General features: G+C 49.5%; 1 protein-coding gene across 2 annotated transcripts in view; it reads right to left on the bottom strand.

Annotated features, from left to right (window-relative positions):
• PTH1R (parathyroid hormone 1 receptor) overlaps positions 1 to 23,073 on the bottom strand; it is a 143,985-nt gene extending 120,912 nt beyond the window's left edge. For both annotated transcript variants that reach the window (XM_053263471.1, XM_053263472.1), the window contains exon 1: positions 20,586 to 23,073. In XM_053263471.1, coding sequence (XP_053119446.1) covers positions 20,586 to 20,660 — 75 coding nt within the window. In that variant the 5' untranslated portion in view covers positions 20,661 to 23,073. The remainder of the gene's footprint in view (positions 1 to 20,585) is intronic.
• Positions 23,074 to 23,345: the final 272 nt, after the last annotated feature.

The raw sequence follows: 23,345 nt of genomic DNA, 5'->3' as shown, positions 1-23,345 counted from the left end.
AGATATACTATTTTTATATTTGTACTATATTCTAATTATGCATTGTTTTAATTGCATTGTAAAACGCTTTGGGATTATTTTAATGAAAAGTGGTATAGAAATGGAACAGAGAAATAAATCAGCATTGAATGCTGTGCCTGTGGGGGTTGCTTAGGAGGCTGTTCTAGGTGCTGGCTTCCCCTGCACACCATTTTATGTTCCCTGGGATGTCCTGGGAAATGACACGGGGTCTACAAAGTAGCCTTGTGCACAATGCATAGCAGTTGTCGAAATCAGATGTCCTCAGTCCACAGACAACTGCATGTTAGACTGACCCCAGTCTCTTTGAAGTGATCATGAGTGTGCATGTCTGGTATCAGCCTAAGCCACAGAGTTTAGCTCTGCAACCAAGGACATCACGAAACAGCTGGCACAACACACACTTGGGTCTTGGAAACCCTGCGGGCCATTTCTTTGCTGCAAAGCATATGAGAAAGAATGGGAATTGCAGCAGGAAGCTGCAGGTTGGAGAAAGGGCTTCAATTGCCGGTGGGCAGAGGGGGACAAGCTTCTGCAATGCCCCTCTTAACTGCTCTTTTCGGAAGGCTACATGGGGGCCCAAAGGTTGCTAAAACGGGGAGGGGGAGTCAGCGGTTGTAACTTATGGGTTTCATTATGAGCCCCCAGAATCCGAGAACTGGCATGTTTGCTTAGCCCTTTTCTCTCTCCAAGGGCGGCCGTTTCATGGGGCAAGGAGAGGCAGCGGCTGCAGGTGGCAGTGGCACCAATGCCCTGGCCTGCTGCTGCTGCTGGGAGCAGCTCTTTGGGACCAGCCTGACCCTGGCCAGCTTTGCAGGGCGTGCCTCTCCTCTCACTCCTTGCACAGCTTGCAAGAAGCGTGAGGAGAGAAGAGGGGGGATGCTGGCCACTTTCTTTCCTCCCCACCTGTGGTGCCACGTTCAAATCTTGTACAGGCCAGTTGGGAAAGGGAGCTTTCCCCACCCAGGTCATGGGCCAGGCAGCATCAGGTACTTTACCTCAGGTGCCACAGTATCGTGGGCTACCCCGCCCCCCGGTTCCCTTGACACTTTCCTCTGAAGTACCCTTTCCCCAATCATTCTCACCGCCCAAGTGGGGGGAGGGAGAAGCAGCGGGGGAAGGAAAAGTCAACCTCCCCACTTCTCAAAAGGAAACATGCCCCCCCTTCAGCTTTGGGGAAGAAAATCCTCTTCTCTGCAAGAGATGTTCTTTGCCCCTAAACACATGTCCACACCCTGGAGCGTCTCCAACAGCCGTGCTCATTAGCATCAGATTCGGGGGTTTATTGGTAGTCCAGGCATCTCTGCTAATCCCCAAGCACAACAATAAAAAAGGATTAGCCACCATAAATACAAGGCATTTGAATAAGCGGCCTGAAGAAACAAAGAGCCTCGCTTTCTCGTGCTCACACAGAGCCTGGGCAGATAACTGAGACCTGCAGGCCCTCTCTCGGTGCCATGACCTCCCACCCTTCCACCCTGTATTGTTATAAAGAGTGCCCAGTTCCCAACATTCGCTCTGGGTGCCACACTCTAGCAGCGTCGCCCTGGAACTTGCAGAGAAGTCAGAAAGCTGGCTTAGGCAGAAGGTGGAGGGAGGCAATAGATAGATCCGGAGACGCATGGCCTCCCTCTGCAGCCCAAGAACTGCCCTTCCTGACACCAGTTTTGCATTTAGGGCTGTGCTAGCAGGTTGCTGGGCATGCCTGGTGCTTTCCGGAATTGTGGGAGAGAAGGGAGCAAGAGGCAGTGGCAATGCAGACCACTGTAAAGGTGTGGGTGGGCAGGAGGAAAAAGTAGAAAAGCGAGAGGGACTGGAGTGGGTGGGGGTGAGATGAGGAGGGATGGAAGAAGGTAGAGTATGAAGTATAGAGGGAACAGAGATCAGCTCCAGCTGTCCCTATAGATCAGAGATTCTCCCTGGTAAAAGGCTCTCTCCATTGTGTCTTTTCAGATGTCTGGTTCAAACGGATAGCTAGGGATGTGCACAAATTGATTTCTTCAGTTTAATTTGTGCCGAAATTGAATCACTCCTGATTTGTTTTGTGTCTGAATCTGTCCCCCCAAATCACCCCAGATTCGATTCAATTTGGATCACTTATAAAGGTCCTAAGGGTAGCAAATTTGGATGGTAGGTAGATCCCCATGGGCGATACCTACCACCCAAACTTCAAGGCAGTGGGGCACTTGGTTGATTTTTAATTATTTATTTTTTTAGTGTTTACTGATTTTTTATATTTCCACCATAGGAAATAATGGGGATTTGAAGTCACCCTATCCTAACCCTAACATGGATCCCCAGATTTCATTTAAAAAAATAAAAAAATAAAAAGCTACGCTCTAGCCCTTATAGAAGTGGAGTTATGGAGCAAAATGTGCAGCCACTATTTTTCAAGTGTTTGGATTCTTTGGTGTATAATAACTTTCCCTCATAATGAATCCCTATGTGGATTCATCACACAACTTTATTTCTTCTGTTCATTTTGACTGTCATTGGACAGTGTCAACTGTCAACTGCCATGTGCCAACTACACCCCACCCCCTGCAAGGCAGTGGAGTACTCAGTTTATTTTTTAAGAATATTGAAGTGTTTGGATTTTTTGGTGTCTTCATGACATACCTTCATTTCTTCTGTTCATTTTGACCCCACTGCTTTGTGGGTGGGGGTGGAGAATTAGTGGCATCCTATGTGTCAACTACCCCCCAACCCACAAGCCATTGGGTACTCAGTTTATATTTTAGGAATTTTTGAGGTGTTTAGACTCTTTGGTGTGTAATGAATTCTCATAGGGATTCATTATGAGGAAAGGTTATTAGACACCACAGAGTCTAAACACTTTTTAAAAAATCCTAGAATGTAAAATGAGTAGCACCCCACTGCCTTGTGGGTGGGAGGGGGGTGTAGTTGGCACATGGATGTTGACAGTTGGCACTGTCCAAAGATAGTCAAAATGAATAGTAGAAATGAAGGTGTGTAATGAATCCTCATAGGTATTCAGTGAGAAAAATTTATATACCAAAGAATCCAAACACTTGAAAAATAGTGGCTGCATATTTTGTTCCATAACTTCACTTCTGCAAGGGCTTAAAAAAAAAAGCTTAGCTTTTTTCTTTTCTTTTTTTCTTTTTAAACGAAAGTTGGGAATCTGGGGGAATTAATAGGAGGAATCCAAATCTCGAATCAATTCTAATCAAATCTGGTGTAATCTGATTTGGACCCAAATCTAGCCAATGGACCACAGGGGCAATTTGATCTGTCTCCAAATCACCTGAATCAGCTAGAACCGGGTACAAATCGATTTGTACCCGAATCAATTTGCACATCCCTACAAATCCCTTTGAGTTGCTAATGCTGTCCTTTTCAGGATTCAGCTTCTTACCTTGCAGGAAATTAAGTCTCTGAGGAGGGAGTGGATTCATCTTGTCTATAGTAGCACTAAGCCTACCTTATCACAACTGCCGTGTTATCAAGACCATATTTCTTGGCCACATGCTGGAGGACGATGGTGTGTTTCAAGAGCATCTTTCTCGAAAGGACAATTCACCCTCCTGTCTCTTAAATCAGGGGAGCCGAGATGATTGCAGAAGACAAAAGGCACATTCACATGACTGCTGGCAAGCGGCCAGCACATGCCTGACTGTCAGCCGTGAGTATTCCAAACTTTAAGGCAGGAAGTGCAGGGAGCCCGATCGTGTGCAAGGCGGCTGCTGGGTAGGATGAGTGTGCTCTACCCAGATCCCATCCCCAGCAACTTTACTGAGGTTGGCAGAACAGATGGCCTACCCAGCTGCCACCTTACACACGAGCACGCTCCCCACCTTCATGTCCGGAGTTCACACGACTGTCCATTGGCTCTCCTACCCTGCCGGTGGTTGTGCGAATGCCCCTTGTATATTGCACACAACCCAATGGCCAAGAACCTTCAAACTGCGGAAGAGATAAAGCTCTTATTAAGCTGCCTCCTACCAAGTCTGACTACTGGCCCACCTAATGTCAACTCCAACTGGCAGCAGCTTTCCAAAGGCATGAGCAAGCCCATCACGCTCTTCCTGACTCTTTAACTGGAGATGCCAGGGACCGAACCCGAGCCTTTCAGCATGCATGCAAAACATGTGCCCTGCCGTTCCACTACAGCTCCTCCCGGGAGAGACACATGCCTGGAACACCCCTAACTGAGGATAGGGGTGTTCCAAGCATGCCTCTATTTATAACTGTGAAATGCTGGAGGGAACGGCATGGGCAGGCCGGCCAGCAAGGCATACAAGGAGGAAGGGGCCCTCACTACCGCCTTCCCACAAACACCCTGCTGACCTGCCTAGGGCATTTCACAGGCAATTACCCACTTTTATGGAATTAGCAGTATACAGCCGTGGGATGTCCACAGGCAGCCTTTCCTCCTTCACTGTATGCACCACAAACAGGGCAGATAATTATTTCAATCCTTAATGCTGCCCTATGCAAATAATAAGCCTAACAAGGTGTGCACATTTAAAAACAAAATCATAACAGAAGCCTGATATAAAAATAAAGAAAACGGGGAAAGGATTTGTTTACTGTCGTGTGAAAGCCACCTCTAATCAGGACTGGTTATCTGAATTGCTCACGTCTCTGGCTAAATATTCAAAGCAGGCTTAAGGAAGACTCAAAGCACTGAGTAGCAAAGACAGTGGGGATTGCTTCTGAAATAATCCTCTTTTTCTGTATTTGATATTCTGCCGAGGTCTAGATACCAATTTCCTTAAGGCAGGATTGCAAATTTGCTGACTCTAATTCAATTACCAGAAGCACGGCAGGAATCCTTTGGGTTCTGGGCAGGTACCTTTTTCCTTTGTACATTTAATCGTGTCTGCCAGTTCAATGGATTAAAAACCCTTCTTCCCCTCCCACATTTTAAACAATATAGATGCAATCCTATGCAGGCTTACCTAGGAGTAAGCTCATGGTATGCGGTGGGACCTGCTTCCAGGTAAGCTTACATAGGATCAGGCTCTGAATTCCTCAGATGTAATCATGATTATGGCAGGGAGATAGGATTTTTAGATGAAATATTAGGGAGATTGTTAATAATAATGAAATATTAGGGAGAATTTTAAGGACAGCCCAGCACCATAACAAGTTGGCTGGGAAGGGTATAGGTGAAGGATATTCATGGTTTTTGTATCGGGGAAAGAAAAAACACGTATTCTCAGGCATGAATAAATACTGCAAGAGGCAAGCGAAACAGGTACTGCAGATCTATGGTGTTGATGTTAAACAAGATCTTGTGCAATTTCTCAGACTGGGGAGAGAGATGTTAAATATGGTATTACAAGAAATGTCCTATACTGTGTGAAGAAAGCAACAGCAAATAGAGATGTGCATGGAACCGGAGACTGCCGGTTCAAAGGGGTGTGTGTGTGGGGGGATAGCTTTAAGGACTCAGCCACATCCCCCCCCCGGCGCTGTGCTTAAATGGCCCCATGGGGTGGCAGCGTACCTCCTTGCTGCCCCAGTGCATGGTGGACCAGAAGTACCTGGTGCACATTGTGTGCACGTTGTGTGCACATTGTGTGCACATTGTGTGCACATTGTGTGCACGTGGCAGACACTTCCGGGTACTTCCAGGGCAGCAAGGCAAGGAGGTACACTGCTGCCCTGAGGGCCTGTTTTGAAGCACAGCGCCAGCGGGGGGAACGTGGCTGGGGGCGGGGGTTTAAGAGCCTCCCCGGTCCTTAAAGCTATCCCCTCACCTTTGAACTGGCTGAACCGCCAGACTTTTGAACTGGTTCGGAGGTCTGTAAAAGGGCCTCTGACCCAGTCCATGCACATCCCTAATAGCAAATTGATCCACACTTTGAAGGGGGAAGGATACACCCCTGTGCGAGGATGAAAATGACCTGGGAACCGAGGTCATAAGGAACCTAGGAAGCTGCCTTCTACCGAGCCAGACCCTTGATCCATCTAGTTCAGAATTGTCCACACTGACTGGCAGCAGCTCTCCTGGCAGGCGTCTTTCCCAGCTTTACCTGGAGATGCTGCCAGGGGTTGAACTAGGGACCTTCTCCATGCAAAACAGATGCTCTGCCACTGAGCTGTGGCTCCAGATCCCTTATCCCATTGATTTATCCAGTTTGCAGTGTCCTGAACACTGTGCAGCGTTCCTTTTGGGGAAGGGAGAAATGTCTGTAAGACAGGGAGGTTTTCCACACGCACCCCTACTGGTAAGTCTGCTTCACGAGAAAGAAAGTTGGGCTTTCATTTCTCAAGGAAGCATGTTCAATCCATCATAAGACCATAAGCATCGCCTTGCTCAACAGTCCACCAAGCTAAGTATTTCGTTTCCAGCAGCCGCCAGATGGATAGCCCTAAAAGCTCAAAAGTCAGGCATGAAACTTAGGGACTACTGCATTTGTCTCCAGCACCTGGCACTCAGATATACTGCTTTTGAAGTTGGAGGTTTTATGTAGCAATTCCGGCTTATAGCCATTGACAAAACTCCCCCCACCCATGAATGTGTTTTATCCTTTTTAAAAGCCACCATCTTGTGGCAGTGAATTCAAAATGGGTTGACAGCCTGCTCTGCCTTTCCTAGAGTCTAGATAGAGGGTGGAGATCAGTCCAGAAACCACACTGATGCTAATGTGTGGATCAGAAGGAAGCCCTGATGGGCCAGATGCAGCACAGAGATAATGAAGTGCTTATTAACCCATAAGAACATTAAGGTTAAGCATCAACATTACAGGGCCACAAGCCCACATTTCAGAGAAGCAGCCTACCAGCCGCTCCTTCGTGCCTCACTGACCCCCAGCAAACAAGACAGCTCCCAAAGAAGAACACCAACACATACTTTCTTTATACTTTCTTTTTGCCTTCCTAGTTTTTATCTTCTGCTCTGTCTAACCAAGCGTCCTGTGTAACCTGAAACTCTGCATATTCCAAAGAGGTTAGTCAGTCTATCAAATGCATCCCCTCCGACATTTCAGAGATGAAAATAGGAACATGCCTAGAACACACATTCTCATACCAAGGATCACTTTGCGAGTCCCACCCTGGCCAGCTCTCCACGGCTACCTCTCGTGCAAAGGCTGGCTTTGCCTCCCTGACACTCTGCTCGTTTCCTTTGCAGTAGCCTGTCCTGTGCTGACTTAAAAGCAGGGGCGATGCTGCTTCTGGTTCAAGACACTCAAGAAACAGATAAAAGGCCTGACCTTTTCATTATTATCAACAGTGCAAAATGCACCTCCACACTGGCGGTTGCTGTGCACTTCTTTTTGCCCCACCAGGGACAAGATGCATGGTCTGGACTACTGCAAAAATCTCTGTGTGGGGCTGCCCTTGTAGACAGTTTGGATGCTGCCATTGGCGCAAAACACGGCCACCGGAATGCTGTGGGGGCAGGACGGCCAAGGAAGGGACTGTAGCTGAACCGCAGAGAATGTGCTTTGCATGCACAAGATTCCAGGATCAATTTCAAGGGCAGCCTCTCTGGGCAGGGTTGAGAATGACCCCTCTCCAAAACTCTGGAGAGCTGCTGCCAGTCAGAGTAGACAGTGCTGAGTTAGTTGGACCAAGTGGCACCCACAGGATTTTCTGGGCCTAGTAAATGTATGCACACACACCCCCCACGCAATTTATTTGGAACTATGCCGGGGAGGCTCTTTGGGCGTGCTGAGTGCACAGAGTAGCTTTTCCTGCCTGCCCTTCTTGTTCTAGACCACTTCTAGTAGGCAGGCAGGTAGGCTCAGGTGGGTGGCGTGACCCATTCACTGCAGGCCCCCCGCTGCTGTCTCCAGGCCCAACAGAGGAGGTTCCATTCTCACGGCTGCCAGCAGCCCCAACGGTCTGACTCGGTGCAAGGCAATGTATGTTCCCGTGACCGGGGCATGTGGCATCTGCTTTATTCCACATGCTTTATTCCACATGCCTTGGCTATCACTTCCCTCCCAGATTTAAATTTAAAGTGCAACTGATATGGCCTTAAATCGGAGGTTCTGAGCCATGGGTCCCCAGAGCCATTAGGACTACAGTTCCCATCTGCCCCACGCACAGTTGCCTTCAGCCTGCCCCAAATGATCTGGGGTCACATCATGCCAAGGGCCACTGTCTCCTGCATAAGCCTGCTGAGCTGTGAGATAAGCAATGGTACGCATGAGAGGCCTGCTTTCTGGCTCGCCTCTCTGCAACCCCGCTGATGGATACCAGAGAGAGGACCTTCTCAGGGGTCCTGCCCTAAGGAGGACAGGCAGGCTCCTTCCCTCTCCCCTACTTTGAATTCTACTGTTTGAAATGGTTTTACTTTCTGCTGTATGGTTAGATTGACCCTATCCCTTTTTAATTTGCTATCAACAACAAACAACAACAGCAACAACAAGCTGGCCCGGGCACAGAGCATCTGCACCTTTAGTTCTCCCTCGTTCTCGGCCCCCCCTCTCCTCTTCCAGCCGCTCACCTCTTTCTCCCCCACCGCTGCTGCTGCTTCCCCCAGCTACCGCTGCTTCTCCCCGCCACCACTTTCTCTTCCCTGCCACCGTTTTCTCTTTCCCCTCACCGCCACTGCCACTTTCTCGGCCTGCCCATTCGCTGCCCTGAATATTGGCCTCATGTTCTCCACCACTGCCACTTTCCTCTCACCCTCCTCTCGCTTGCGAACTCTCGCAAGAGCTGCCACGCATGGGATTAGCGACGGGTACATCTAAGGGAATTAGATAGATAGATAGATAGATAGATAGATAGATAGATAGTAATAATGCAGGTGTTGTAAGCCTCCTTGATATTTGTAATTGAAAAGCAGGGTTGAGATAAACAGATAAATACACACATGAATAAAAAACAAATGAATAACCAACTTAGACATGTAAATTTCCTTGGCAGGGAGCTGAATCCTGAAGAATGTTATAGGAAACTGGCTAATACCGAGCCTTGGTCCATCTAGTTCAGTTTTAGGGGTGTACATAGACCATTTGGCATGATCTGGTCTGAATTCAAACCAAACTCGAACCGAACCATGGGTATGAGAACCAGTTTGGTTGAACCAATCAGCTGGGATGGTTGGTCTGATGAACCAGCTCAAAATGGTTCGTGATCGAATCACTTGAACTAGTCCAGTTTGCGGTGGTCTGGTTTGCGATCAAACCAGTTCTGCACATCCCTATTCAATATTGTCTACACTGGTTGGCAGCAGCACTCCAAGATTTCAGGCAGGAGACTTTCCCACCCTACCTGGAGATGCTGCCAGGGATTTAACCTGGGACCTCCTCCGTGCAAAGCAGATACTCTACCACTGAGCTACAGCCCTATCTATCCAAATATACTGCCTTATACAGAAGTAGACCCTTGGTCCACCTAGCTCAGCAATGTCTACACTGACTGGCAGCAACTCTCCAAGGATTCAGGCGGGGTCTTCCCCCCACTCTACCTGGAGTGGTTGCCATGGAGTGAACCAGGTGCACCGTTCCCCATGGACTTCCAGGCATATGTCCGGTTCCCCCCGCCTAAGCCCCTAGGGCCACCAAATCATGCAGCACTGTCTGTCCCGGCAGCACGATGACTGAAGTCCTGCTGGTCTGCACTGCAGCTGGGCTGCTACAAGGTCAGGCAACCCAAGTTTGACTGCTTCCAAGGCTGTGCACTGAGTGCAGTTGGCCCGCGGCTGCAGATCAGCCCCAGGGTGCCCGGATTGAACCTGGGACCTGCAAAGCAGGTGCTCTGCCACTGAGCTATGGCCCCATCCCCTGTCAACTCTACTCACCCTGCACATTTTTAAAAGGCAGCTTCAACAAGCAAACAATAGGGAGAAAAGTTTACTAGGAAACAGAGAGACTGTCCCCGATAAGCAGAGACCACTGGAGCAGATGCAAATGATAAGAACATAGGACCACAGGAAGCTGCCATATACTGAGTCAGACCCTTGGTCCATCTAGCTCAGTATCGTCTTCACAGACTGGCAGCGGCTTCTCCAAGGTTGCAGGGAGGAATCTCGCTCAGCCCTATCTTGGAGATGCTGCCAGGGAGGGAACTTGGAACCTAGATGCTCTTCCCAGATCAGCTTCATCCCCTGAGCGGAATCTCTTCCAGTGCTCACACATCAAGTCTCCCATTCATCTGCAACCAGGGTGGACCCTGCTTAGCTAAGGGGACAAGTCATGCTTGCCGCCACAAGACCAGCTCTCCTCTCCTCTGACTAATTACTTCCTATCTTATGGCAATGGCCCCATCAGTTGATCTCTCAGTCTGCGGCTACTCTAGCAGGAGATTCTCCATCTAATTTAAACTGCAGCCTAACGAGAGTTTCATTATGGACTATCCAGGCACAGTTAAACCCACAATAAAAGTTACAGTATAATTAGAATCCGGGGGGAGAGAGAGAAACTGGTGCCATTGCAGAATAATTGCATCAGCATGTAGATTAAGGGATGTCAAGCAGCTTCCACAGAGAGTATAACCCAGCACAACTAATGCTAGGAAGGCAGAGCCAGGCAGATACCCTCTACACGATGACACACTACAGAAAAACTCCGCAGGCCCTAATCCTTTTTTGCACCACAGGCAACCTCTTTGCATGGCAGGAAGACTGGGGAGAGAATTCTGCTACACTTTGATTTAAAATATACTGCACCTTAAATCCTGAACAGTTTTAATCAGAAACATAAGAGTGCACATACAAAAATAGCACCAACTGCTGGCGGGTAATTTGCTTTTAACAACAAGGTTGCTTGCATCCCCGTGTGGAAATGAGAAAAAATGTCCTCTCTCTAGTAAAACATGGCTTATCATATGATGGCTCACAGCCAAATTAATGAAGTTAACCACTGTTGTATATATTTAAAAAGACAACCACCATCATCTGGGGAGGTCCGGTGATGGTTTCCGCGGCTCATCTGTTGGCAGCTCTCAGCTGGGCCTTCTTGGTGCCTGCCCCAAGAGCTTTGGAATGCACATCCTGTCAAAAGATGAGCTTCCCCAACTCTGATTGCTTTGTAAAAGACTCTTAAGACACACCTGTTTTCTCAGGCTTTTAATTAAAACTAATTTTAAACTGTTTAATTGTTTTACTCTGTGAAATTGTTTTAACAAGAGAAGGCAGTGTGGTGTAGTGGTTGGAGTGCTGGACTAGGACCGGGGAGACCCGAGTTCAAATCCCCATTCAGCCATGAGACTTGCTGGGTGACTCTGGGCCAGTCACTTCTCTCTCACTTCACAGGGTTGGAATCAGCAGTCCCACTACTGGAGAGCCTCAAGTTGACCAATCAAGTCAAGTTGACTATCAAGACATCGTTGAAGATGCTATCTTCCCTTCCTATGCAGTCTGTGTGCAAATTCACCCAATGGGAATTAGGGTTGCAGTAATGGACTGGATGAGGGTGAATAAGCTGAGACTCAATCCAGACAAGACAGAAGACAGAAGTACTGCTGGGGGGTGGGGTGGAGCATGAGTCACTGTGGCCAAGCTCTCTCTGTCCAGGTAAGGTCGCAGTTGGTGTATCAGTTGAAGCTTGTAAATGGTGCTCCAAACTACAGAGGCCACTTGGGCCTCTAGGGACAGTGCTGGATCGATGAGAAACCCCAGACTGCGATCCTGGTCCTTCAGGGGGAGTGCAACCCCATCTAAGACAGACTGAATGAACGCCATTCACCCAGGCAGAGGAACCACCAACCAGCAGTACTTCTGTCTTGCCTGGAGTGAGACTCAGCTTATTCACCCTCATCCAGTCCAGCACTGCATCATCTCTCCTCTCTTGTTCCAGGGAAAGGAACAAATGCTATGTTTTCAATCTAACACCTAAACAGCGATATGAAAACAAAAAGGACACCAGAATGGTGTCTGAAGAGGTAGAAGAAGGAACACCCTTCTAGGGGAGGAGTCTTTAAAAACAAAACAAAACAGGATAAGTTAATGGTATTTAGAATAGTTCTGCAAAATGGGTTGCCCCCTAAACGAACAAGGACTCATTCAAGCCATGAGAAATCATCAGGATCCACAGTGCGCGCACGCACACATCCCATGCTCGAGGTGCCGACAATGAGGGAGGCTCAGTTGTCGTGCACTCAGGACAGGGCCTTCTCTGTTGCTGCCCCCAGACTTTGGAAGGCTCTCCCAGTGACCATTCGCTCCTCGGACTCCATCACAGTTCTTAGAAAGCTTGTTAAATCTTGGCTTTTTATCCAGGACTTTACATGATTGTTTTATTGCTGCCTCTGTGTGTTTTTATCCGTGTACAGTTTTTATGTTTTGTATTTTATATATTGTAAATCAGATTTGTTTTCATATTTTTAGCTTAATACTGTTGACTGTCATTTCTTATTATAGGTTTTTCTAACTTTTGCGAACCGTCTCGGGATTGTTTTTTTAATGAAAGGCGGTATAGAAATTTAACAATAAATAAAATTAAAATAAACACCAGAAGTCATGTCCGCCTCTCGAGTACAGCATCGTGCATTGACCTCCCTGTGCAAATGGGCTGCCACAGACAGACGTCGTCTTGCTGCAGGTGTGTTGTTGTTGCGCACACAAACAGTAGCCCTCCAGCACTTTGCTGGCAAGAAGCTGCCTTGTGCCAAATCAAACCCTGGGTCCATCTAGCTCAGCAACGTCTGCTCTGGCAGGAGCTCTCCAGGGTTTCACGCCCTCCCTGGAGATGCTTCCAGGGCCTGAACCTGGGACCTTCCGCAAGCCAAGCAGGAGCTACAGTCCCACTCTAAACACCTGAGCTAGAGTCCAGGAAGGCACCGCTGAGCTGTGCATGAGGAGGGATCACTTGGTGCCGTTCAGCTTTGACTGTCAGCATGTGCCAGGGGTTCTGAAACTTGGGTCTCCAGATGTTGGGTTAGTGGCTTGGGAGGATGGGAGTTGTAGCCCAACATCTGGGGACCCAGGGTTGGGAACCGCTGACATAGACAAGACTCCAGGCCATCCCCCATACACTCAGTAGACTTCCTCAGCTCGAGGGAAGCCTTGTGAACCTGAAGAGAGGGTCTGCAAATTGGTTGCACCAGATGTCAGGGATGCTGTTGTGCAAATTCGTTTTCAGAGGTGAGCTCTAGGAGCTTAAGTGGGGTTTACGCAATAGGTAACTCTACCTTCAGGACTACCTCTGAGTGTCTACCTGCAGCCTGAAAGCGACCTTTATCCTCCACATTTCATAACCTCTAGCATCTTAACAAGCCACCTAATGGCACAGCAGGGAAATGACTTGACTAGCAAGCCAGAGGTTGCCAGTTCAAATCCCTGCTGGTCTGCTTCTCAGACTATAGGAAACATCTCTATCGGGCAGCAGCGATATAGGAAGATGCTGAAAGGCATCCTCTCACACTGTGCGGGAGAAGACAATGGTCAACCCCTCCTGTATTCTACCAAAGACAACCACAGGGCTCTGTGGTCACCACGAGTCAACACCTTTAGCATCCCAACAAGATCATGAGAGAGCACCCATAAGAAGAGCCCTGCCCAAACAGACCATAGTCACAAGAACATCAGAACATAAGCCCTTGAGCCCTGCTGGGTCAGGCCCAAGAAGGCCCATCTAGTCCAGCATCCAGTTTCACACAGTGGCCCACCAGATGCCTCTGGGATTAGCCCACAGACAAGAGGTATGTGCATGCCCTCTCTCTTGCTGTTGTTCCCCTGCAACTGATATTTAGATGATACGGACTATCAGCTCCTCAGTTCTCCATCACAGCTTTAAGAAAGCATGTTAAATCTTGGCTTTTTACCCAGGCTTTTATATGATTGTCTCTGCTGCTGCTGCTTCTTTGTATTTTGTCCTGTTTTTGTGCTTGTGTTTTAAATTTTTAATCAGATTTGTTTTATATTTTTAGCTTAATATTTTAATTGTGTGGTAGTGGAGGGTGCTCTTACCCCTTCCGCCGCATTTCCTCCTCCGGCGCTGCAGTTTAAAAGGGTCCGGCAGGGAGGTAGCGTACCTTTCTGCCACCCCGTTGGACTGGAAGTACCAGGTGCGCGTGCTAATGTCACATCGGGTGCACACACACACACACACACGCAGCACTTCTGGTCACTTCCGGTCCAACAAGACAATGGAGCGGCAGGGAGGGACGCTGCCACCCCACCAGACCCTTTTAAACTGCAGCGCCAGTGGTGGAAACGCAGAGGGAGGGGTAAGAGCACCCTCCCCCACCCTTAAAGGTATCCCCTCTCTACCCTTGAGCTGCCCCCCACCGGTTCCGTGCACACCCCTAGCCATCCATAGACCTGTCCTCCATGAACTTGTCTAAGCCCCTCTTAAAGCCATCTAGGCAGGTGGCTGTCACCGCATCTTGTGGCAGATAATTCCACAGATTAATTATGCACGGTGTGAAAAAGTACTTCCTTTTGTTGGTCCTAAATTTCCTGGCCATCAGTTCCATGGAATCACCCTTGCTTGTGTTGTGAGAGACAAAGAGATTTCTCGCTATCCGCTCCCTCTACACCATGCATTTCCCACCACAGTGGCCAATCAGACACCTCTGGGAAGCCCACAAGTGGGGCAGGAAGGCAAGAGCCGCCCCCTGCAGTTGGTATTCAGCGGCACCCTGCCTCTGACAGAAAGGGGAGACACAGCTTCCTGGCATCGTCCTTGGAACAGCAACCCTCAGAAGGGGTCTGTGATAAGGAGAGCGGGACTCTCTCATACCACAGGTATGAACCCTGCCAGTCACTGCAAAATGCCAAGCGTGCAGAATGCTAACAGATGGGTGTGCAGCAGGGGAGAACCTGAGATATCAATCCATTTTATGGCACAATGTATTTTTACTGCTCAACGGCTGGGCATCTGGCCACAGGTCACAGTCCCGCTATCGTCTCTGCAACTTTGGTTCTGCTGCAGGGCATTGCGAAAGCTGTGCAAGCAGCCCGGGGTTTGAGGGCACCCCAACACAACAGCCTCCCATCCAAGAGCTGGACCCCTCCGTCTTCTGCAGGCCTCCAACGGATTCTGCGGTGCCGTTCAGAATGGATGACCTCAGGGGTCTCCAACCTCGGATCCCCAGATGTCACGGGACTGCAGCTCCCGCCATTGGTGCCGTCTGGCAACATCTGGGGATCCAAGGTTTAGAATCCTCGCTGTGGGAAGTGGGAAGACCATTGGTCCATCTAGCTCAGTATTGTCAAGGTCAAGTCTTGATTTCGGTCTATGACCAGCATAACAGCAAAACAAACAAGAAACAGTTAAGACAATCTACTCCTGCAAGGTCATAGGGGATCTCTATAAAATTAACTAAAACACCTAAAACATAATAGGAGTAGAATAAGCTAAAAATTAATGCTGTGAACAAAAACTACACAGACTGGCAGCGGCTTCTCCAAGTCCAATCTGGAGATGCCAGGGAGGGAACTTGGAACCTTCTGTATGCAAATGCTCTTCCCAGAGTGGCCCCATCCCCTAAGAGGACTATCTTACAGTGGAACATGGGAACATAGGATGCTGCCATATACTGAGTCAGACCATTGGTCTCTCTAGCTCAGTATTGTCTTTACAGACTGGCAGCGGCTTCTCCAAGATTGAAGGCAGGAATCTCTCTCAGCCCTATCTTGGAGATGCTGCCAGGGAGGAAACTTGGAACCTTCTGCTCTTCCCAGTGCGGCCCCAACCCTTAAGGGGAATATCTCGCAGTGCTCACACATCAAGTCTCCCATTCATATGCAATGAGGGCAGACCCTGCTTAGCTAAGGGGACAAGTCATGCTTGCTACCACAAGACCAGCGTTCCTCTCCTCATTCTGCAGCTGTGCATCAACCTAGCTTCCTCCCTTTTCCCCACCACCACCTTTCTCTACCTAGCTGGTTCTGAGTATTCTACAAGATTAGCAAGGTTTCCTTGTGCACACCTCCTGGTGCAGGAGGAACATCTGTCAGTTATGCCAAGGAGGTTAGAAGATTCTTCAGTAGGACTGAGGACATTTCTCAGGCACAAAGTAAGTGTATGTACAGTACATCACTACCCTCTAGATTTGCAGAGTCCTGCACAGGCAACAAATCTGTTGTATTTTTTCGCAGGAAAGTCAAAGAATTGCAATATGATTGCAAAGATTAGCAAAGTATTTTGGAGGTTTCTCACATTTTTACCAACAATGTTATTTCAATTAGTAAGAGATGAAGATCTCTTGATAACCCAAAACATGGTGTGCTTTTTCATAAACTGGAAGTGGAGAAATGTGATCTCTCTCACTCACACTCTTTCTACACCACTCCTATACTGCATGTCCGGAAGGGCTTTGCTATCTCAAAAAGACTCCAAGTGAAAAGACACGAGGATTTAATTGAGAGGTCCACAGCCTGCCGTTTGGTGAATGCTGACACAAGCATTAAATGTTAGCACATTTTGATAATGTCAAAAATAGTTATTTCCCCATTTGTCCGGCACACATCAGCATGTTCTGACAATCATATTTTGATGACTGGGAACATTTACTGATATGTATCTCTGAGTGCCAATCAAAAGAGATATCTGGGATTGACAGTATTTACATATGAATACTGAAAGTCACCAGATCAGACAACGTTCACTTTAACACATGTGCAAGAAATTGTGATTGCAGCTGTAACCACGGGGGTGGCGATGCTGGTAAAGAAGTGTGGATATACAAGCAAGCAAGAACCACAGTCATGTACAGGAGAGTGTTTCCCAGGCTAATAAGGCAACCATCTCAGAGGGACCACCACCACCATGCCACACGTTAGACTTCTTCCAACATTAAGATCTGTGTAGGAAAGTGTCTACAGATAGCATTTCTGAGCCTGCCACTATGATGGAAATCCCACCGGTTGTAAGATGACTACCATGTGTCCAGTTGAGTTACAACTCCACCCATTTGATCTTCTAGAGGTGTATTACACAACCATTGGAGGAAAGAACCCTTGGTGGTATTCTTGCCTTATTATGCGGCATTATTCAGCTATACATATAAGGATAGAAATGGCATATAAGGATGGGTGGAGGAGTGGAAGAAAGGGACAGGCAGGCTGACACTTAGTGAATACACACACACACATACACACAAGAGATTTTAGGAAGAGGTTTATACACTGCAAAGTTAGAACCAGGGGCATAGCTAAGATAGGGAGGGCCCCCCCCCGGGTTCTTTGAACCCATCCCCTGAATTATAGCTACACCCCTGGTTAGAATCAATCAGTCAAGCTTTATTACGGTCAGAGACCAGCATAAAATTACACATTAAATGAAGGTAATACTGGAGAAAAGTTACATGTTAACAGAGGTGATTGCAAATATGATAGCTATTATAAAAAGGCTAAAATTTAAAATAATTACAATTTAAAAGGAGACAAGCTACTAAAAGGGAACAAGCTACTAAAAGCCTATAACCGCTAAAAATACTTTTCCATAATAAAATGCACAGAAAAGATAGAAGGGGAATTTAAATAGTAGTAGTAATACTATAGTAATATAGCTGGAAGTGATTTCATATGTGGTAGAAAGCTAGAATTAAAATTAAAAATGGTGAAAACTATAATGGTTACCATAAGTTGGACGATTACTAAAAATGGTAAAGTTACACGGAATTAAAGTTACACTGAATGATAGGATACACTAAAATACGCTAAGTGGTGAAGTTACACTGCATTAATCTAATAAAATATTCTGCATTGCCATGGCGCAATTAATAAGGTACGAGGAATATGGAGGCAAGTGTTAGGGAGGGGGGCCCCGGGTTCTTTGAACCCGTCCCCTGAATTATAGCTACACCCCTGGTTAGAACTGAGATCAAACTTTCTCAGAGCAGAGAAATGAAAGAAGCTGAAGAATCTCTGTTCTCAGAGGTTTGCTGCGAAAGGGCTATCTCTCAGGGATGCTCCAGTGCAGAGACAGAAGACAGTTTTTACAAGAGCTGAAAGCAACATTCGATTTTGATGGATCGGCTTTCGAGTCCACTCCCTTGCAGTGCCCTCAGAGCAGCTTAGCAAGCAGAAAGTTTCATCAATATTATTTAAAGCATCCTAAAAGTGTGCCCAAATACAAAATAAGAGGGCGCTGAAAACCAGCACTGATTTACGGGACAGTCTTCTGCTGCATCCGTTTGCCATGAGATGATGAGCACCCCACTCCCCAGAAAAGGCTGGCTTGTTTTTTTAATAGTTCTTGGAAGAAGACATTGCAATGCTCCGGTGATTTTTTTCCCCTTTTTTTTAGGCATCACCAGTAGATGTGGGAGAGAGATTACCATTCTTGGTGTACACGCATGTAGTTTGTCCCACGGTTGCTGGGTCGTTTAAATATCCCTGGAAAACCTCCTTATCAGAGGCAATATTGGGATGAGCGTGCAACTACAGGCAATGATGTTCTTTTCCTGCATAGGTATGTACGAATCTGCCTTACACTGCATCAGAGTTCTAGTCCATCTATCTAATTCTGTACTGTCTGCTGTCAGCGAGAAGTTTTTCCTTGCCCTTCCTGCCAGGGCTGGAACCTGGGACCTTCTGCATTCAAAGCAGAAGCTCTGCCACTGAACAAGGGTCCCGCTCCTCTCACCTTCAGCCCTTTCCCTGCACCCATGCAAGCAGTCTGCCTTCAACCTCAAGTAGGCAATAACCTGCTTTGGGATGCTGGGTCGAAAGAAGTGACCCGACGGCCACAATCTCTATCCCTACAGTTGCCTGTGCCAAGGCAGCACTGAAGCGGCTTCCCCCATACGAGGAACGCGCTCCCATCTCAAAGAGGAGGACACAGCTTGTTTTTTATCCTCAACCTTATATGCCCATTATCAGGCTGAACTTCAGCGGGAGAACTGAGGTTCAGGTCAACTCACCAGGGATTTCCAAGGCAGCCCTAGAAAAAGAGGGGAGAAAGGGAACTTTCCCCACCAAGTACTGGCATTTGATGGACAACCAAATTCTCCTGACTGCTTGGCAGGTGAGGCGAATCTCCTTGTGGCCATTTTGCCAAGCACCAGGTTAGCCCAGGGCACATTCTGGGGCCACTTGGTCACTGGGAAGAGGAGAAGCTTTTGCCTCTCCAGATTTCAAATCAGGTGTGAAGGGACAGTAGGGGTCTAGCCACTTAGCAAAACATTATAGCTGAGAGCAGACAAATGGGCTATATGCATGCCACTTCTCAACATGCTAGCAGAGGAAGCTGCCTTTTACTGAGTCAGTCCATTGGCGTCTCAAGGCCAGAATTGCCTACTCTGACTGGCAGCAGCTCTCCCAGCGCTCAGGCAAGGTCCTTTCCAGCTCTGCTGCTCAAGGTCCTCTTACCTGGAGATCCTGGATGGGAACTGAACTGCCAGCATGATGTAGTGGCTAGAGTGCTGGACTAGGACCGGGGAGACCCGAGTTCAAATCCCCATTCAGCCATGAAACTAGCTGGGTGACTCTGGGCCAGTCACTCTCTCTCAGCCTAACCTACTTCACAGGGTTGTTGTTGTGAGGAGAAACCTAGGTATGTAGTACACTGCTCTGGGCTCCTTGGAGGAAGAGCAGGCTATAAAATGGAAAATAAATAAATAGATAAAATAATAAATAAAAATAAAACCTTCAGCGTACAACACATGAACCCTCCCATTGAGCGACGGCTCTATTGCACCCTTTCAGAGTCACATATTCCTTGCAACTTGATCCTGTGCAGGTTTACTCTGTAGAAAGTTCCACCAAGTCCGAAGGGACTCACTCTATGGAGACTGAAGTCTTAGCGCCTGACATTAAAAAATAACAGGCCTCGCAGGGTTGTTGCAAGAAGGAGTTTGATGAGGATTACCAAGTACTTTTTTCATATTACAAATCCTAAAATAAATTATATATGTGGAATGTGTTAAAATTAAATCCTTTGGTTTGGGGGTCCAAGCTCCCAAACACATTTAAGGTCACCTCGCTTACTTGCAACACATTCTGGTCTGGATGATGGATAAATCCCTAAAATTTTTTAAAAAACCCAAAACACACTTTTTGGTGTGCACTATCAGAAGCAACACCAGTCCTATCTCGGGGTTCCTACCAATGTTTTATTGAGTTTAGTGGGTTTTAGTCAAAGTTTGCTGGCATAAGTGGACAGCTGGAAGTTGGTTCTCTTCCGCACCTTCACTACCACTGTGAGCTTTAGAACTTAAATCCCTCTTTCCTGCCCTAGGTATAGAAGCCTGTAATTTGTTCTAGAACAGAAAATACACATGTGTACGACAACATCTCTAATGGACTGAAGTATTTCCAACACTGGTATGTACAACTGCTTGCATGACACCGTCCTCAGCCAGAATGGAAGAGATGCAAAGTTTCAGGTCTCAAGAAACAGAGGGTGCTTTCCAGCGGAAAATGTCATGTCACACAGTATAACCTGTTCACAAGAGTTGATCTTTAAAAAAGAAAAAGAAAAAGAAAAGAAAACATGCCAATCAGAGCTGTTTGAGGAGCAGAAAAGTTCTGTTATTGCACAGTGGAAATAATCAAAGCCAGGCAGTTTGGGCACAGTTGTAAATATCAACCAAGAAAAATATGTATGTAACAAGCTTCTTTTTTTTGTAAAAGTCAGCACAAAATTTTGACCCTGCTAGGTTGTTGGTCGGCAGGGAAACAGTGCTGGTTCTAGGACACAATAACTGCTCAAAGCATTGGCAGAAGAAAACGCCAGAGCGGTGCTACTCACCAGCGCGTAGACGGAGCTGAACACCGAGCAGCCGAGGATGAGTCCCAGGCTGTGGTACACCAGATAGGATCCCATAGCCAAGACCGGCTCCCTGCAGGCTGGGGAAGGAATCGATCCTCAGCGGGAAGGTGGCGCCCTGGACTTCGCCTGGCTTGTGCTGCCGGTGGTGGGGAGAGGTCTTCTTCAGCCAGAGAGGCAAGCGACCGGGCAGCGCAGCTCTTTGCCCCGCTTTCTCATGGCTGAAAGTGGCGTCTCCGAACTACAGGCAAGAAGAGGCGAGCACGCCGGCCAGGTCCATGGGCAGGGGTCCCTTCCTAGCCCGCGGGTGCAGACGACGGAGGAGCTTCAGTCCCTGGCGGCTGTTCGTCCCGTGGGCACGCATCTGTGCCCGGGCGGAAAAATCACATCCATAGGTCAAAACTGCGACTCCGTTCCCCTTTGGATGCGGCGGCAGTGGGAAGTTCAAATCGCGTCTTTGTCAAAACACAAACACGGTCGCGGGGCGGGGGGAGGAGGAGGAGGAGGCGGCAGGGCAGGGGGCAGGGATGCCGAGGAGGGGCGGCGGCGGCGGGGGGGGGGGGCGCGCGCGCGCTTTAAACCACCAAGTTTATTTTTAGCTCCAGCAATTGGGGTTTCAGAGACTGTTGAATGGGGCGGGCGCGCGCTCGGGGAAGAAGCGTCCGGAGCTTTGCAGAAAGCCAGCCGAGGGACCGGCTGGGCTTCGGGAAGCAGAGTCGGGAGCCGCCGCCTCCTGACGCCGTGGCCCGCAGAGCCACTCGCGCGGGAGAGCCTGGCTGGACGGTCTGCTTGCGAGCGGCCCGATGCGCGGCGTCAAGACGTCTACATGGGCCGGGGAGGGAGCCCAGGTCCTGGACGGAGCCGGCGGGGCGGGAGCGGGGGCTGCCGCTTTGGAGCTCTTGCAGAGCTGCCGAGACCGGAGAGCTGCTGGGCACTTCCTCGGCGAGCGGCGGCGGCCGCTCTGGTCTCGCCGCCGCCTTCTCCTCACGCGTCGCCGAGGAGCAAGAACTGGCGAAGTTCGCGGGGCGCGCGGGGGGGGGGGGGGGAGTTATTCTTTTTTCTCCTCCTCTGCCGTCGCCGCCGCCTCCCTCCTGGCCTCGCTGCTGGCCGGCGGGCTCCTCTCTCTCTCTCTCTCCCGCTTGCAGGCGGGCTCCCTTACGAAATGAGCCCGCTGCTGACAGCCTGTTGACTTCCACGGCAGCCCACAAGGGGAGGACCGAGGCGGAGAGAGCCCCTTCTTCCCCCGCCTGGTGGCATCCAGAAAGCAGCCAGCAGCCACCTCAGTCACGAGGCCCGCAGCAGGCAGCTCCCTGCTGCTGCTGCTGCTGCTGCTTCTTCTTCTTCTTCTTCTTCGCCGCCTCCTCCTCGGGCCGCGGGAAGGAACTCGCAGCCGCCTGCGCGCTGCGCAAGATCCCCGACGACGGCGCGGGCGAACCTCTCTCCGCCCCTCCTCCTTCTCCCCCTCCTTTCCCCTCGGAGAAGCGCAGCAGCCTCCTGCGGGGTTGCCCCTCGCTAGTTTCAGTCATGCATGCAGCTGCCTCGGGGCGGGCGAGCGTTTCCTCCTCTCGGCCACTGGCCAATCGCCCCCGACGGTGGCGCCCGATCACGCCGCTGCCGTTTTGCTCGCCGGTCAATGCCCACGCGGGGTGGTTCCGCGCTCGGGTGGGCGCGCGACAGGACGGGGGCGAGCCCGCTTGGCTTGCGTGGGGTCTCCTCGCCAGTAAGCAGCGCACTTGGGCTCGCAGCACGTGTCCTTGGAAGTCGGCGCCCCCGAGTTCGGTGGGACTCGCTCCTGGGCTATGCTTTTGGAATGGGGGAGGAGTGATGGAAGCGGAGGCAGTTTCAAAAGCACGGACGGGCCGTAGGCAGCCCGGGTTTGTGGAGGCTTACTCGGAAGTAAGTGGAATTTAAGCCGGAGTCAACGTGCACTGCGCAGGAGAGCGGGTGTATTGGGGAGACAGGCCCACGGAGGTCAACGGGACCTCCTCCCCGTAAGGCAGTAGCCTCGTAGCGCCGTATGTTTCTTTATTCAGTAGTAGCGAGTCCCATGACGGAACTCACCCGCCGGGTTTCCTCTCAGGTAAGTGTGCACTGGATGCAGGCTTCTTAAGGACTCTCATGGGGCCCTTCTACATCACCAGCGCTTTAGGAGTGCTTATTTGGGACCAGGACAGGTTTGCAGCAGGACAGCCGCTACTGCTGTCTTCCGTGTTTTTGGTAGAACCTCTCTCCACCAGTACATGCGGGTCGCGAAGGCGTCGGGAGAAATCGTATTTCCTTCTTAAACTCAAAGCCAAAACCAAACCCAGCCCGTCACCTTGGTGAGTTCCAGTGCAAAGCGCCGCAGCCGGCGACCTGCTCCCTTCTCTCTCTCTAGTCCCCTCCGTTCTGAATAGGGGCCTTCAAGGATTTTATGAAAAGCGTCTCTTACCAATGCGGGGCGGAGGAGGAGGAGGAGGGAGCAGACTCCTGTCCCGCCACCTCCTCTGACTCGCTGAGGCTGAGTGCGGAGCTGCCCTGGCGTAGAAGCAGGCAAGTATCGAAATCCAGCGTGGCTACCAGCCCATTGGCTGGCGGCCTCTGCCACGTGACCGCGGGCAGTCAACCGCAAGCCCGGCCTGGCCACACCTCCCACCCCACCCACTTCCCCAAGCATCCCCCTCCAGTCCAAAGCCAATGCCAGGCGCGCCGCTGGGCAGCAGGATCCCAGCAGTGACGCGGTGGCAGGCAGATCCCCAGAAG

Source organism: Hemicordylus capensis, chromosome 6 (genome assembly GCF_027244095.1).
Source record: "Hemicordylus capensis ecotype Gifberg chromosome 6, rHemCap1.1.pri, whole genome shotgun sequence".
NCBI classification, from domain to species: Eukaryota; Metazoa; Chordata; class Lepidosauria; order Squamata; family Cordylidae; genus Hemicordylus; species Hemicordylus capensis.
Note: the sequence above shows the minus strand (reverse complement) of the source record. Positions and strands in the feature narration are given on the sequence as shown.